This window comes from Jatropha curcas, chromosome 11 (genome assembly GCF_041381405.1).
Source record: "Jatropha curcas cultivar XTBG-Jc1 chromosome 11, XTBG_Jcur_1.0, whole genome shotgun sequence".
In the NCBI taxonomy this organism is placed as follows: Eukaryota; Viridiplantae; Streptophyta; class Magnoliopsida; order Malpighiales; family Euphorbiaceae; genus Jatropha; species Jatropha curcas.
Window position 1 is genome coordinate 1,868,068 of NC_143161.1, and position 12,435 is coordinate 1,880,502.

At 34.6% G+C, this 12,435-nt stretch overlaps 1 protein-coding gene across 2 annotated transcripts; it reads right to left on the reverse strand.

The window, feature by feature from the left end:
- Positions 1-284: 284 nt before the first annotated feature.
- On the reverse strand, positions 285-6,372 carry ETT (Transcriptional factor B3 family protein / auxin-responsive factor AUX/IAA-like protein). Of its 2 annotated transcripts, XM_089716276.1 has the most exons (11): positions 5,502-6,372; positions 5,102-5,158; positions 4,519-4,701; positions 4,279-4,363; positions 4,035-4,125; positions 3,789-3,959; positions 2,812-2,931; positions 2,663-2,738; positions 2,200-2,359; positions 1,179-2,098; positions 285-629 (listed from the first exon to the last, which is right to left on the reverse strand). In XM_089716276.1, the coding sequence occupies exons 1-11, from the start codon at positions 5,817-5,819 to the stop codon at positions 606-608; spliced, it is 2,205 nt and encodes a 734-aa protein (XP_089572402.1). In that variant the 5' UTR covers positions 5,820-6,372; the 3' UTR covers positions 285-605. The 2 variants fall into 2 exon arrangements, with proteins under 2 accessions (XP_089572402.1, XP_089572403.1); XM_089716277.1 differs by lacking the exon at positions 285-629 and having other exon boundaries at positions 666-2,098.
- Positions 6,373-12,435: the final 6,063 nt, after the last annotated feature.

The window sequence follows — 12,435 nt, forward strand, 5'->3', positions numbered from 1 at the left end:
TGGCAGGACCAATACTAGCGTTTAGACTTATTTAATGGTCAATAAATTTTAGTTTGGTCCCTTTTTCTGTATTCACACAAGACTTTCTTTTTCCATTCTTAGTAGACGACACAATAAATTTGCACCATTAAATTGACATCTAGTTCTAGGTCATTAAGCTATGAATGGTATCCACACAAGTCAATTATAATTTGAACAGAATACATTTAGGTTTGAAATCACAATCAAAGCAAATTGAAAGAAAAACACCCCCATAAGAATAATTCAGCATCAGCAAGCTAGAATGGAAGAAATGATATGATGAGCTAGGTAAGTACTTGGTAAAATGTCATTTTTAATACAAATACTCCATGTTAGATTGAACCAGAAAGGATAAATAGACTATTCTTGAACATTGATTGTCACCAAGAACCTAATAGATTAGTACAAATTACTCTTTTTCAAAGCCAAGGGAGTTAGAACATAGCCGAGTTACCTTCGGAGAGATTAATTACAATTTTTTTTTTCCTCAGAAGCTAATGTGTATTATCAAAGCAACTGTAGGCATTCTTTTCTGCAGCCTCAGACCAGATGTGACTACACGATCTTCAGTGTATATGACAGTTTCAGGTTTGCTGTTGCAGAATTCCCTACAATACAATGCCAACACTTTAGAAAAGATGAACTCCGCTAATATAATTGAGAACTAGAATTATATATCCAAGAAAGATTGTAAATAAGGAAGTTGTATGAGCAAAAACAATTTGATTAACATATAGGATGCCATTATGAACATGGACCAGCTTTGAGCCAGAAAATGGATTTCATTGAAAACCATAAAGCAAAGTTTCACAAGAACCAGATTCCAGGCTCAAGGTTCATGCACAAAATGTTCTTGAGACAGAGCAGCATTGTAAATGAAAATAAATTATTCAGTGCAGGAGCCAACTTCAACTATCTCCAATCTTGCCACCTTCATTTCCTCATAACATACTTTCCTTTCTCAATCTACACCACTAGAAAGCCTTCTGAATCTAATAAATGATCCAATTCACGAACAAGATAATAATGCATCTTACATCTAGAAACATAATTTATCATGTCTACTACTCTTGCCATGTGAACTGTGGTTTATATTGTGGATAAGCGAACAGCAAAGAAATATAAAAAATGCATCTCTTAAATTACAGGCTGCTTACTTTAGTACAGTTGTTTCCAACTGCATTGGTTATTGCTGGAGGCTTTGGGCGGAATGGCTCTCCAACACGGGGCAGAAAAGAAGATCCAGGATTCAGAGATGTCATAGGAAGGGGATTGTTGTCTTTATTAGTGACATGCCTATCCTCTGTCAACTGGAAACCAAAGAGTCTGCAGCTGCTTTTACAAGAGGATACCAAATCTTGACTACCTCTAAATGGTGACTGAGCTACAAGAGGCTGTAAAATGCCATGTTGATTATGATCATGAGAAAGACTGAAAGAACCCATGCCCCGCTGATCATCTCTTCTGGAAATACGATCAGAATGTGAGGAAAAAATGTGTTTTTCACCACATGTTTCAGGATTATGAAACCAACTATGAGTGCTAACTCCCTGCTTCTCCTGACCATGAAAATCATACATGGGACTTGGGTTTGAAACTAGATTGCTTGCTTGCTGGAACATTAATACTGATGATGGTGAGGATACCTGTGCGGGTGGACGTATATGAGTACTATAACCCTGCATCACAGTAGACCATCCATTTCTTGAATTTGACATTTGAACACCATCAGAGACCCCAAAGAAACCATTTTCACAAGCCTCATTAGTTTTTAGGCCTCGTCCAAATGGCAAACTTGGAATTATTTCTTGACCTTGCAAGACCTCGTTGAATCTAAAAGATTCACTAAAGCCTATGCCTTTATAGGAAACATCAGAGTTCACAACCAGATCTTTGGCACCATTCCTTGATGCAGGAAGCCTAGAACTGTGTGAGACAGGAAAACACCTCCTTGCCTCAGATGGATGTCGATTCGGATCAACACCATCATAAAGAGTGTTAAAACTCAAAATTTCTTGACCTTGCAAGACCTTCTGGAACCTTGAAGATTCCCCAAAGTCTGATACACCAATCCCATCTGTTGGGAGAAAAAAAAAAAAGTAAGTAATATTTTTCAGAAATGTGGAGAGAATTGGTTACAACCATATGCGTAAAGTTTCTTAAGAATGTAGAACATACCAGGAACTGGAAATTCTGGCTTTGACGAAGGCAACCCAGACCTGCTCCTCTTCAAACCAGGTGCAAAAAAATTGGTGGAACTGGAAACAGGACCAGATGGCTCAATTTCCCAAGGAGAAACCCTGCTCTGCTTGCTAGTTTCCATATCATCCCATCTTACCTGCAAAATTATAAAAAAGAGGCCATCAAGTCAAATACTCTCAGTATAACACCACATACAAAAAATCATGATTATAAAAGATGATCATAAACAGAGAACACCTAGGTGTGAGCATCACTAAAACTTTTAGAAGGGAACTAGAAACTTCCCCAAATTGAAAAACTGTATAAAAAATTCACAATTTTGGCATCCAAATAAATGATGTCTGTATCACCCGAGGCACAAACATTATTTTCATTAAATATGATTCTCAGAAAATCCTCATCAGAATCAACGAATATAACTTCCATAGCAAAGACATACCACAAGGCACTTCCATTTTGAACCAGACCACCTAGCAGGATCTTGGTCACTGATTCCAGTTACTATACCCATGTATCTGTTAAAGAGACTTTAGTCAACACTTTAATAATGAAGTCCAGTTGAAATGTTATGGGCCAAGCATGTCAAACCTTCTTTCTGCTGCATCTTCCGTTTCAAAACGCATTTTGAATCTCATTCCAATAGAGAAAGAATGATCAAGGCTCTTCAAGAACTTGTGGAAGGGTATTATGAACTCTGATGAGCTGGCCCTACAACAGACAAGTGAAAATTTAAGGGTAAAAAGAATTAAATGGAAAGAATTATACAGCTCATCAGAGCAGATTTATTAGAATTACCCAGCAGAAGTGTCCAAGTAACCGCAATAATGATATTTAGGAAGACCAGTCACTAGTAAATACTGAGTATAGGGGCACACCAATAAGTCTTGGTAAAATAAAAAGTCCAAATTTAGAGCTCAACTGAATGGTTTTTCTACATTCAAGAGACATGTAAGACTTAAGAGTGAAATACATTGCCCTTATTGGAGAAGGATGGAACACTAAGAAGCAAAACAAGATGAACTACAGCAGTAGTAAAAACTCAAAATTGTGAACAATGAGCTTTGGCACTATGGTACAAGAGACATTTCAAAGGCTGTGAGGCGAGGAAAGTATCTTGACTCATTGGGGACTTGTGTCCTATTCAATTGACACTCCTTTTGAAAGCAGAGACCAACTGGGGAAAAATGATACGCAAACAACACCACTCATATTAGTTCTACGAAATTTCTGTTTCTGTTTTGCCCTCAGATCTTGCAGTTAAGCTTTTCTTATTCATGCTTCTCACTACACTATCTTAACACAAGTTAATATGATGAGAGCAAAGCGGGGGCTTGTAGAAAAAAAGAGCTGAAAAGACATGCACATTTATGTCATAACAAGCCATAACAAAGTCCTAAGCACTTCAATAACCAAAATGACTATGATAGGGTCGAAAGCAGCGTATCCAAAGAAAATTCACTAATAACTTTCTACAAGTCTCCTTAGCAGCTTCGCATGCTAGGATCCAAAAAATTGATGGTGCTGCATTTACTCTAAGACATTAGATGAAGGAAGATTCAAAATACCTTGGATTGTAGGAAATATTGAAAACACTTCTCATAGATATAGCATTAACCACATCTGTGAGAGTGCTATGACTCAACTGTCGACTACATAGAGCTGGAATAGGAAAAGTAGCACCACATTTTACTTGCGCAGCTCTTCGGATTCCCAGCCTCAGTTCTCCATCCTCACCCCTGAAATGTAATCTTAAATAAGAATTTCCAAGAACAGCCGTTAACATTTTCCTTTTAAAACAGAGCTCTCTATACCTAAGAAAGAGCACAGCATCTCCAGAGACAAGTTTCTTCTTATTTACAAATGCACTCCATCCAGTAGTGAGCAAATGCCTTCGTGGTTGCCCTGTTCAAGCAAGATGGAAAACAAAAACAGAAGACAACAAATTGGATGCATGAGGATATGATAAAATCCTAAAAAACACGTCACTGATTCATGATCTATGAGAGACGACCTAAAGTACTGAAGCATTAATACATGCAATTTTCTAATGCATACCACGGTAGATATGTCTAAATCTCCACTCAAAGCCATGGAGATCCTTTGCTACAAGCTCTTGTGAAGGCCTCTGCTGCGTATAATCCTACAAAAACAATCTACTTGGTTCAACATACAAGTCAACCAAAACAATAAAATCAGCTAGTTCCAAAAAATAAATGCGTCCTCATCAAAAGTTATCCAATGGGTTAGACTAAAATACAGTACAGGTGAAAACTGCACTTTAATAATAATAATTACCAATGGAGGGAAGCAGTCCTCTGCAGCTCGGCGAGGGACGGAAAAACCTCCATGAGTGCTAGTATCAGAAGCTGTAAGGGTTTTGCAGAACATGTGGGGAGTTGTTGATTTCACAGCTGCCTCCATATCATCTTCTTCACCACCCCCATCAATTTTTCCTTCCTTCAACTTTTGCCCAATTTGCTATGCACGACAACAATTCAAGCAAACTCAACTTCATCTCACTAATTTCAGTTAGGGATATAACAAAGTTTAGGAAAGTAGATAAAAAGGGGAGAGAGACTGAGAGACACACACACGGCATTAAAACTGTGCAACAAAAAAGACCCAATTTTTAATTAAAGAATCATATGTACAAGTGCATTTTTTCCCGTTAAATACGAGTATTCATATCATAATGAAATTATATGTGAGCTTATGCCTTAAATAGCCAGGGATCACTTAGCCAACTATAATTACTAGGTTAAGTAAAAATATTTCGCTTTTGGAGGTTTCTAATAACAAACATTTGTGACATTAAAACTCAAATTGCACACATTTGAATTTATTATCAAAAGAATTGTAAGATTAAAAGACCACTAACCTCACTCTCTGGAACCAGCGAAACTTGCGCATAAACCTCATCGTTAGTTGCCTCTGCCTGGAAAGGAAAAAAAAACAACTAGTTGCACATTTAGCCACCAAGACACTCCATTTCGGCCTCAAATTAACCAAAATAAAATAACAAAAGATGCAGCAAACATGGAAATCCCGTAGCACTTCTAATTAACCGAACTTTTTTCTAATTTACAATGCTAAATTATACAAGTCCAATTCTAGAGAATTGGAAAAACCATATGACAAAATTGAGATAATACTTAGAATTTTTATTCCTTTAATTAACTAGAAAACCAAATTTGCACCCACAAAACAAAAGACCAGTTGGGCCACAACCATTCAGGCATAAATACATAGACAATAGAAATTTATACTAATATGCTTACATGGAGCTTGACGTCAACAACCCGACAGAAGATATGAGAAGGAAGATCATACGCTGCAAGCGGAAAATCAGGGAGTTGCTCCAAGTGGCCTTGAGGGAAGTACACCACAAGACTCCCTTTCTTTGGTAACGATATAAGTGGACCCGCACAAGCATGCCAAAGCTCCAAACACACAGAAGAAGAACCAGACGCAGTAGAAGGACTCAGATTAGAAGCACTTAGAGCAGAAGCAGAAGAAGTGGATGGAGAAGAAAAGGACCCAGAAGACGGTGTCGTTTCATCCTCCTCTGTCGTATTAAGATCTATCATACCCACCATTTTATCAATCTCCAACCCCCTAATTTAACGAGAAACAAGAGTAAAGAGTTCAAGAAGACAAAGATTTAGAATACAAGTGGTTGTGATATAAAGAGAGAAGAAAAAGAGAGCAGTTTTCATGGCTGTATCAGTGCAACTTATGCATTTGCCTAATAAAAAAGATGGGAAGAGTCAATAGACTTAAAAAGAGAGACCCTTTCTCTCTTTCTCTTTTCTCTCACTGATGTGCTTTTTTAAGATATCAAATCAAAGCTTTAATTTTTCATTTTCCATTTTTCTTTTAGTATAAATTCTGGGGCTTAAATGGAATTACAAATATAAATGAGAGAGGTTGATTTATTTTCTTTTGGTTTTTGCTTTTGAAGGGTTTTCTTTTTCTCTCATCTGCAATACTGAGACGCAGAGCAGCAGTGCATTGCTCTGCCGCTATGCTGCAATGCTGAGACTGCTGGAGATGTGATGTGTGGCAGAGAGATAGAGAGAGAAGGTAAGAAGAAGTTTGTGCTTTTCCCTTTTTTTTTTTTTTCTTTTTTTTCTTAAAAAAAGGGGCTTTTTGCTACTTTTTATGAAGCGTTTGTTAGTTAAATAAACACCCAATACCCAACAGTGAATGATACTATAATATTATAATAATATAATATCCATGTCTCATTAAATTAAAATGAAAAATAAAAATTATAATTATAGATAGAGTCTTAGAGAGAGGGCTTCTTCCTGTACGGATCCCTGTATTCCCGGGCGGATGTCTATTCTGTCCCCTCTCCCTCCCCTAATCTCTCTCATGTCCCTCATTTTGCCTAATCTTGCTTATATATAAATAACAAGTATAATTTTCATTTATATACATATTTCTCGTCATTTTCATTATCATTATGAGACAAACAATCTCTAACTAAAAATAATAGAATTTGTTTTTGAGAGAAGAAAAGATTTATATATTACTTTTCCAAATAGGCCCTTTTAATTGTTGAATGGGATTCTTTTGCGTTGCATTGCATTAAAACTTGTTGATATAACTAAGCTTTTAGAGAAGTAATAATGGATTACTACAAATTAACCAATCTTGAGAGACACCATATGGATTTGACCTTTTCCATTTTTTGGGCTAATTTTCCTCCCCATTCTAATATGGCCTATATTTTTGTTGGGGTGCCCTGTTGTTGTTCATAATTGGTAGAATAAAGTGACTAAAGTTTGCAAGTTGAACACCTCCCAATGGTTCAATATCCAATTGGTAAGGTTACAAAAAAGTTTCACTACATTCATCTTTTTCCTTCATAATCTTGTTGCCTATTTTGCCTCCTCATGTTTTGACTTTGCCCTATATGCATAGTCCCATGGCCAATTATAGTTGTTTTTCTTAGGCCAAAAGCAACAACTTGCTTCTCATTATGCCTAACCATTGAAGGTTAAAGTGTTAATTACTATTCTTATAAGACAAATTAACCTCATGATGCAATTCATATGACAGGTATCGCTGATCCATTTTTCAAGGCCTTAGCTGGTGATTCAGACCGTTTTTACATATTAGTTCTACCAGAATTGATTTTTCGTAGTTTTACATTATTTTGGTTATATCAATAGTTTCATACTAGATTGACTAGAATTATTCTTATCTGTGTTAGATCAAATACTATTTGGTTGCACCAATATGTGTTTTTTGAAAAACACAAAGACAGATTAGTTGTATTTTTCAAATTATATGAATTGTACTGTAATTTTTTTAGTATATTTCATTTTATCTATGTGTTTTCTTATTGAATTAACGGAAAAAATGCATAAATTTGATAGAAAAACCAAATAATACAGCGAACGTAAAATATATAAGGACAAATTAGTATATTTTAAAAAAGACAGAAATGAACTAATTATATATCCCAAACTATTGGGATCATACTGTAATTTTTCCTAATTAATATTAACAATGCCATAGTGTTGATGATTAGGGTTTGGCTAGATTAATCTGCCTATCAAATTCTTTAATTATATATAATATATGGTTTCATTGTTTAAGATACAGTACATGGTTTTGTCTTCCACGTACATGTTCAATTCCAGCTAGGGTCGAAACTAACCAAAAGATAAGTCATTATTTTAACCTCGTCATTGAACTTGTCCTTGGCTTCATAGCTTCAACATTGCTAGGCGTACTTGCAAATTTTAGGCAGACAATAATCGAGTAGATTTGGTATTTCTTCATAAGTTCTTTATTTGATTCTACCCCTAATTTATCAATTATATATATATATATATATATATATATTTATTTATTCATCCATGCTTATCATGCCCAAATAACATTAGCGTGTGAAAATAATATTAATAAATAATATCATTTATCAATAATATATAAAATGTAGCATTCTCATTGACTCAATAAAAAAAAAAAAAAATACATGCGAATTAGTGAAAAGATCAATCAAAACACATCTTATTTTCATTGATAATATATTAATTGAAAGCACAGTCTACAAATGAATACTCTGTTGGAATCCATAATTTCTGGGAACTATTGGTATGGAGAACAGAGAATGGAAATGATCCTAAGAACCAAAAATGGGTAATATGGTAATAAATTATAATTAGCAGTAATGGGTTGGGATTATCTGAATAATGACCAGATTAATCTTGAGGAGAAAAGGGTAAAAAAGTAAAAGTGAAAAGTGTACAGACAAATGTGTCACAGTAATGAAAAGGAGCAGGTCCTTATCAGAGCCATCAATTGCAAAGAACCCAACCGTCCAGGCCTAGGGCTTTAGGCTGCATAGGGCTACTAGGCTAAAGGCAGATAACCCGGACAAAACGGGTTACAACTCAATACCCGATTGGTTATGACTTTGCCTTAGCTTTTATCTTTCATTAGAAAGTTTACTGTCCCACGCTCAGTTGAAGAGCGTTTCAAAACAAGCAACTTAGAATTGGAATCTTCCTTTTTGGGAAAGGGATTATGCTTATTTATTTAGTATACTTATCCCTTATTCTAAATCATGAATTTGGAATCAATGGATATTTTTCTTTGTTTCGAAAGTTTTTTTCTATAAGAAACAAGCTATGGAATGATTTTTAATTTTTAAATTCTTTTAAATAATATATCAAATTAAAATAACATCAATAATAAAAACAAAATAGATTCTTAATAATTTTTTATTATATTTTTTAAATTAAAAATGAGTTAAGTTTAAAAAAAAAAAAATCAAATTAACGTATCATTGTCACAATGAATTTCCAAAAGAAAAAATAGAAAATGAGAAGATTCAACATTTTAGCTGGAAGTGAATGAACGCGCTGAAGGAGAAGGTGGGGAGCATCTGTATATATATATATTTTTGCCATTTTGCCTTCACTTTACCTCTTTGCGTCAGTCCCACCAACCGCACTAAGATTGTTTCATTATTTGATGGCCTGTTTATTTGGGCACCCACTTACTTTTTGATAAATGGGGCGGCTCAGAAGAATTAAGGAAGGTAATTAAAAGCAAAGAAACGAAAAGCTTTTTGACGATTAATAAAAGAAGAAAAGGGCAGTAAATGTAAAAGTGGGTAACAATGAACGTGAAGAAAAGGAGTGTCCATATCAATTCCCATGATTCCAAATTTCCAAAATTGATGGTCAAATGCAATGTTGGTAGTTTACCTAGTTGGGAAACCATTAACATAATACATACTCTTTTCACCATGCCTGCATGCACAAATGGGGCTTCCTATTCTGTACTCACACTTGCATCTTTTTATGGCAATTGTACTCTCTTTTCTTTTCACATGGAAACCATGGAATAAGTAATGGAGGAGTTTCCTTTTTATTTATAAAAAAGGATTCACTTCCTTAATCTCTATATTACCGACTCAGTATACTAAATTAATTAAAAATAAAATTTTAATTATAATGAAAATATTTTTGATTACTTATTAAAAATAAAAGATAAAAGTTTTATTTAATAAAATTAATTATTTTAATAATTGTCGGTTATTTTAGCAGTGTTTAGCTGTTAAAAGGTAATAAAAATATTTTCCTTAAATACATTTTGAAATTCAAAGCAATCAATCAAGAAGGGTATATAAAATTTAAACAGGAAATTTGGAACTTTATTCTCTTTTTTTTTTTTTAAATATTTGAAAAAAAGAGAAGAAATAAAAGATCTAAAAAAGATGAAAAAGGTGAAACTTTCGAGCAAGTAATGAATGACAAAATGGAATGATGGTGAGATCTCACGTGAGGTAAAACACATAGATGAAATTGATAATCATATTGTTTGGCTAATGATGATTAAGTATGTATTAATCCTTTATCTAATTAACCAAATCTTATTTATGATGTCCTTTGACCAAATTTCAATTAGGACAGTCGGTTAGTTTGTCGCATGTGGAAAATGGTTGCGATGATTAGTTTTAGCATTACTAATAAAATCTTAAATTATTACATAATGCACGAGTTAACCTAATTAATAATTGCTCCTAAAATAGCAAACCAGAGTACTAAAAAAGTTACTCTTAAGATTCACACAAACGAATTCTCGATTTGTTTCAAACCAATGGACATATCTACTTTGTTGAAATTAGCCGAAGAAGAAGACTACTAGGGCCCCTTATTACAACGCCCTGTCTGTCTTTCTCTTCCTTGTCCTAATGCTTTCTGCAATATTAATTATGTCAATTTGAAATTTGATAATTACTATCTACCTAGAATCTTTGAAGGAAAAATTAAAAAAAAAAAAAAAGAAGAGAAAACTATATTCTCTTTTATGGCTTCTTTTGTCTCCATTAAAATAATTTTATAACTTCGCTTTTATGGAGTGTTCTGTCTATTTCATCAAGACAATTATGTACTATGGTTGGTGGACATGATGATCATTAATACTTTTCATAAACTTAAATTATTTAACGTTTGCTTACAATGGTTAGAAGTTGAGACTTGAGACTTCCGTGTTGTTATTAATGTTTGGTTATCATATCAATTGCATTAATTTTATTTATACAAAGTTATTAATGTTAATGATATCTTAACTTTTTCATTTTTCATTTAAATGATGATAAATACCTCAAATTTTCCTAACTAACGATCGAATGCAGCCAAAGGTACTCACAGTTTCACAACGTAACTACGATCCCCCCCCAACCCAACGCCGACCAAGGATCTCACAAACCCTGCTCTCACTCACTCTCTTAAACGCGCGTATTACTCACCCCAGCATCGTACACCAATAATCCCGATCCTATGTAGCACCAGCAAGCGTGGATTGACGTTAATTGCTAGTAAGATGTAAAAAATGGCAGTCCCCTACAGTGAGTAAAGCAATTGGCTTTTTGCAGAGCGACCCTCCACTTTTACGCGGGTGCCTGCTGCTCTCTTTCTGCCACTGTCTCAGCCTTTCATCGTACTTTTAGCCGTGTCAATCATCTTTGCCCTCGCTCTATACACGCGCCTCGATGCTCGTGGTTTTCTACTTACCTCTCTTCCCTGACGCTCTCCTAACCATACACGTGTAATCCAAAAATTTTCCTCTTAAGTTTTTAACATTTGGGCAAAATTAGCTTTTAATGTCGCGTTGTTTTGGTATTTGAGCAACCTTCTTCTCCTTGAGCTGCTTCTAAAGAATAAATTAGATCCGGTTGATCTTATATTATGATATCAGAGGGCTATCTCTTCAATATTGCTACTCGCGTTTGCCTGCAAACTTCACACTCTAAATATTACTCCATGCTAAACACATTTTTATATAAATATTACAACCTGATTTCCCAAGTTAGATATTAGTTTCCCATGATAGTAAATACCAGATATCAAAAGAAGTGAAATGGTAGAAGATACTGATTTATTTGATGAGTAATGACCAAGCTGACAGGATAATTTTTGTTCATTGATTATCTTCTCTGAATGTACATTTTTGGTTTCTCTGGATAAGCTTATAAATAGCCACAAAAAGACCAGCAATCTGCTTCCTGAATGGAACAGATTGCTTCTAGTTAGAGTTAGAGTTTTGAATGAACCAGCGTCCAAGCCCATTGGGCTTATCAATTGAAATGATTTTTTTTTTTTAATTTAAATAAATAAAAGAAGGAAAAAGAAAAAGTCCATTCAAGGCATCGCTGAACGGGAAGGTGTCGTATTTGGGTAACAGTAACATGATTTTGTACGCATTTGTGTTTTATACGTACTTAATACTTGATCTCGAAAACTGCTCCAATGTTTCATAGGATTAAAGTACTCCCATCCCAAGATTTACGGGGACACGTGTCAAGACGTGGTGATGTAAGTAGGACCCAGAGTAGGATTTGCCAAAAGGAACTAGACCGGTCCTTGTCCGATCAGAGGCTGTCCGCTATTTATAAGGTTAAGTCGTCAGTCATCGTACGGCTACGAAGGGGCCAAAACTTTAATTACTGTGTCAGCTTGCTGAGCTCTTTCCGGGCTCTTTAATCACGCTTACAGGTGTTTCCTTTTTCTAAAAGATAAAAAATTTTCAAATTATTATGTACTTGCTTTTTTTTTTTTTTTTTTAAATTCTCATTTTTTTTCAAATTTTCTTTTCCATAATTAGCTCAGTTTACATATGACAAATTTATACATTTTATGAGGCTTTTTTATTAGCAGTTGCTATCAACAATCAAATACAATTGAC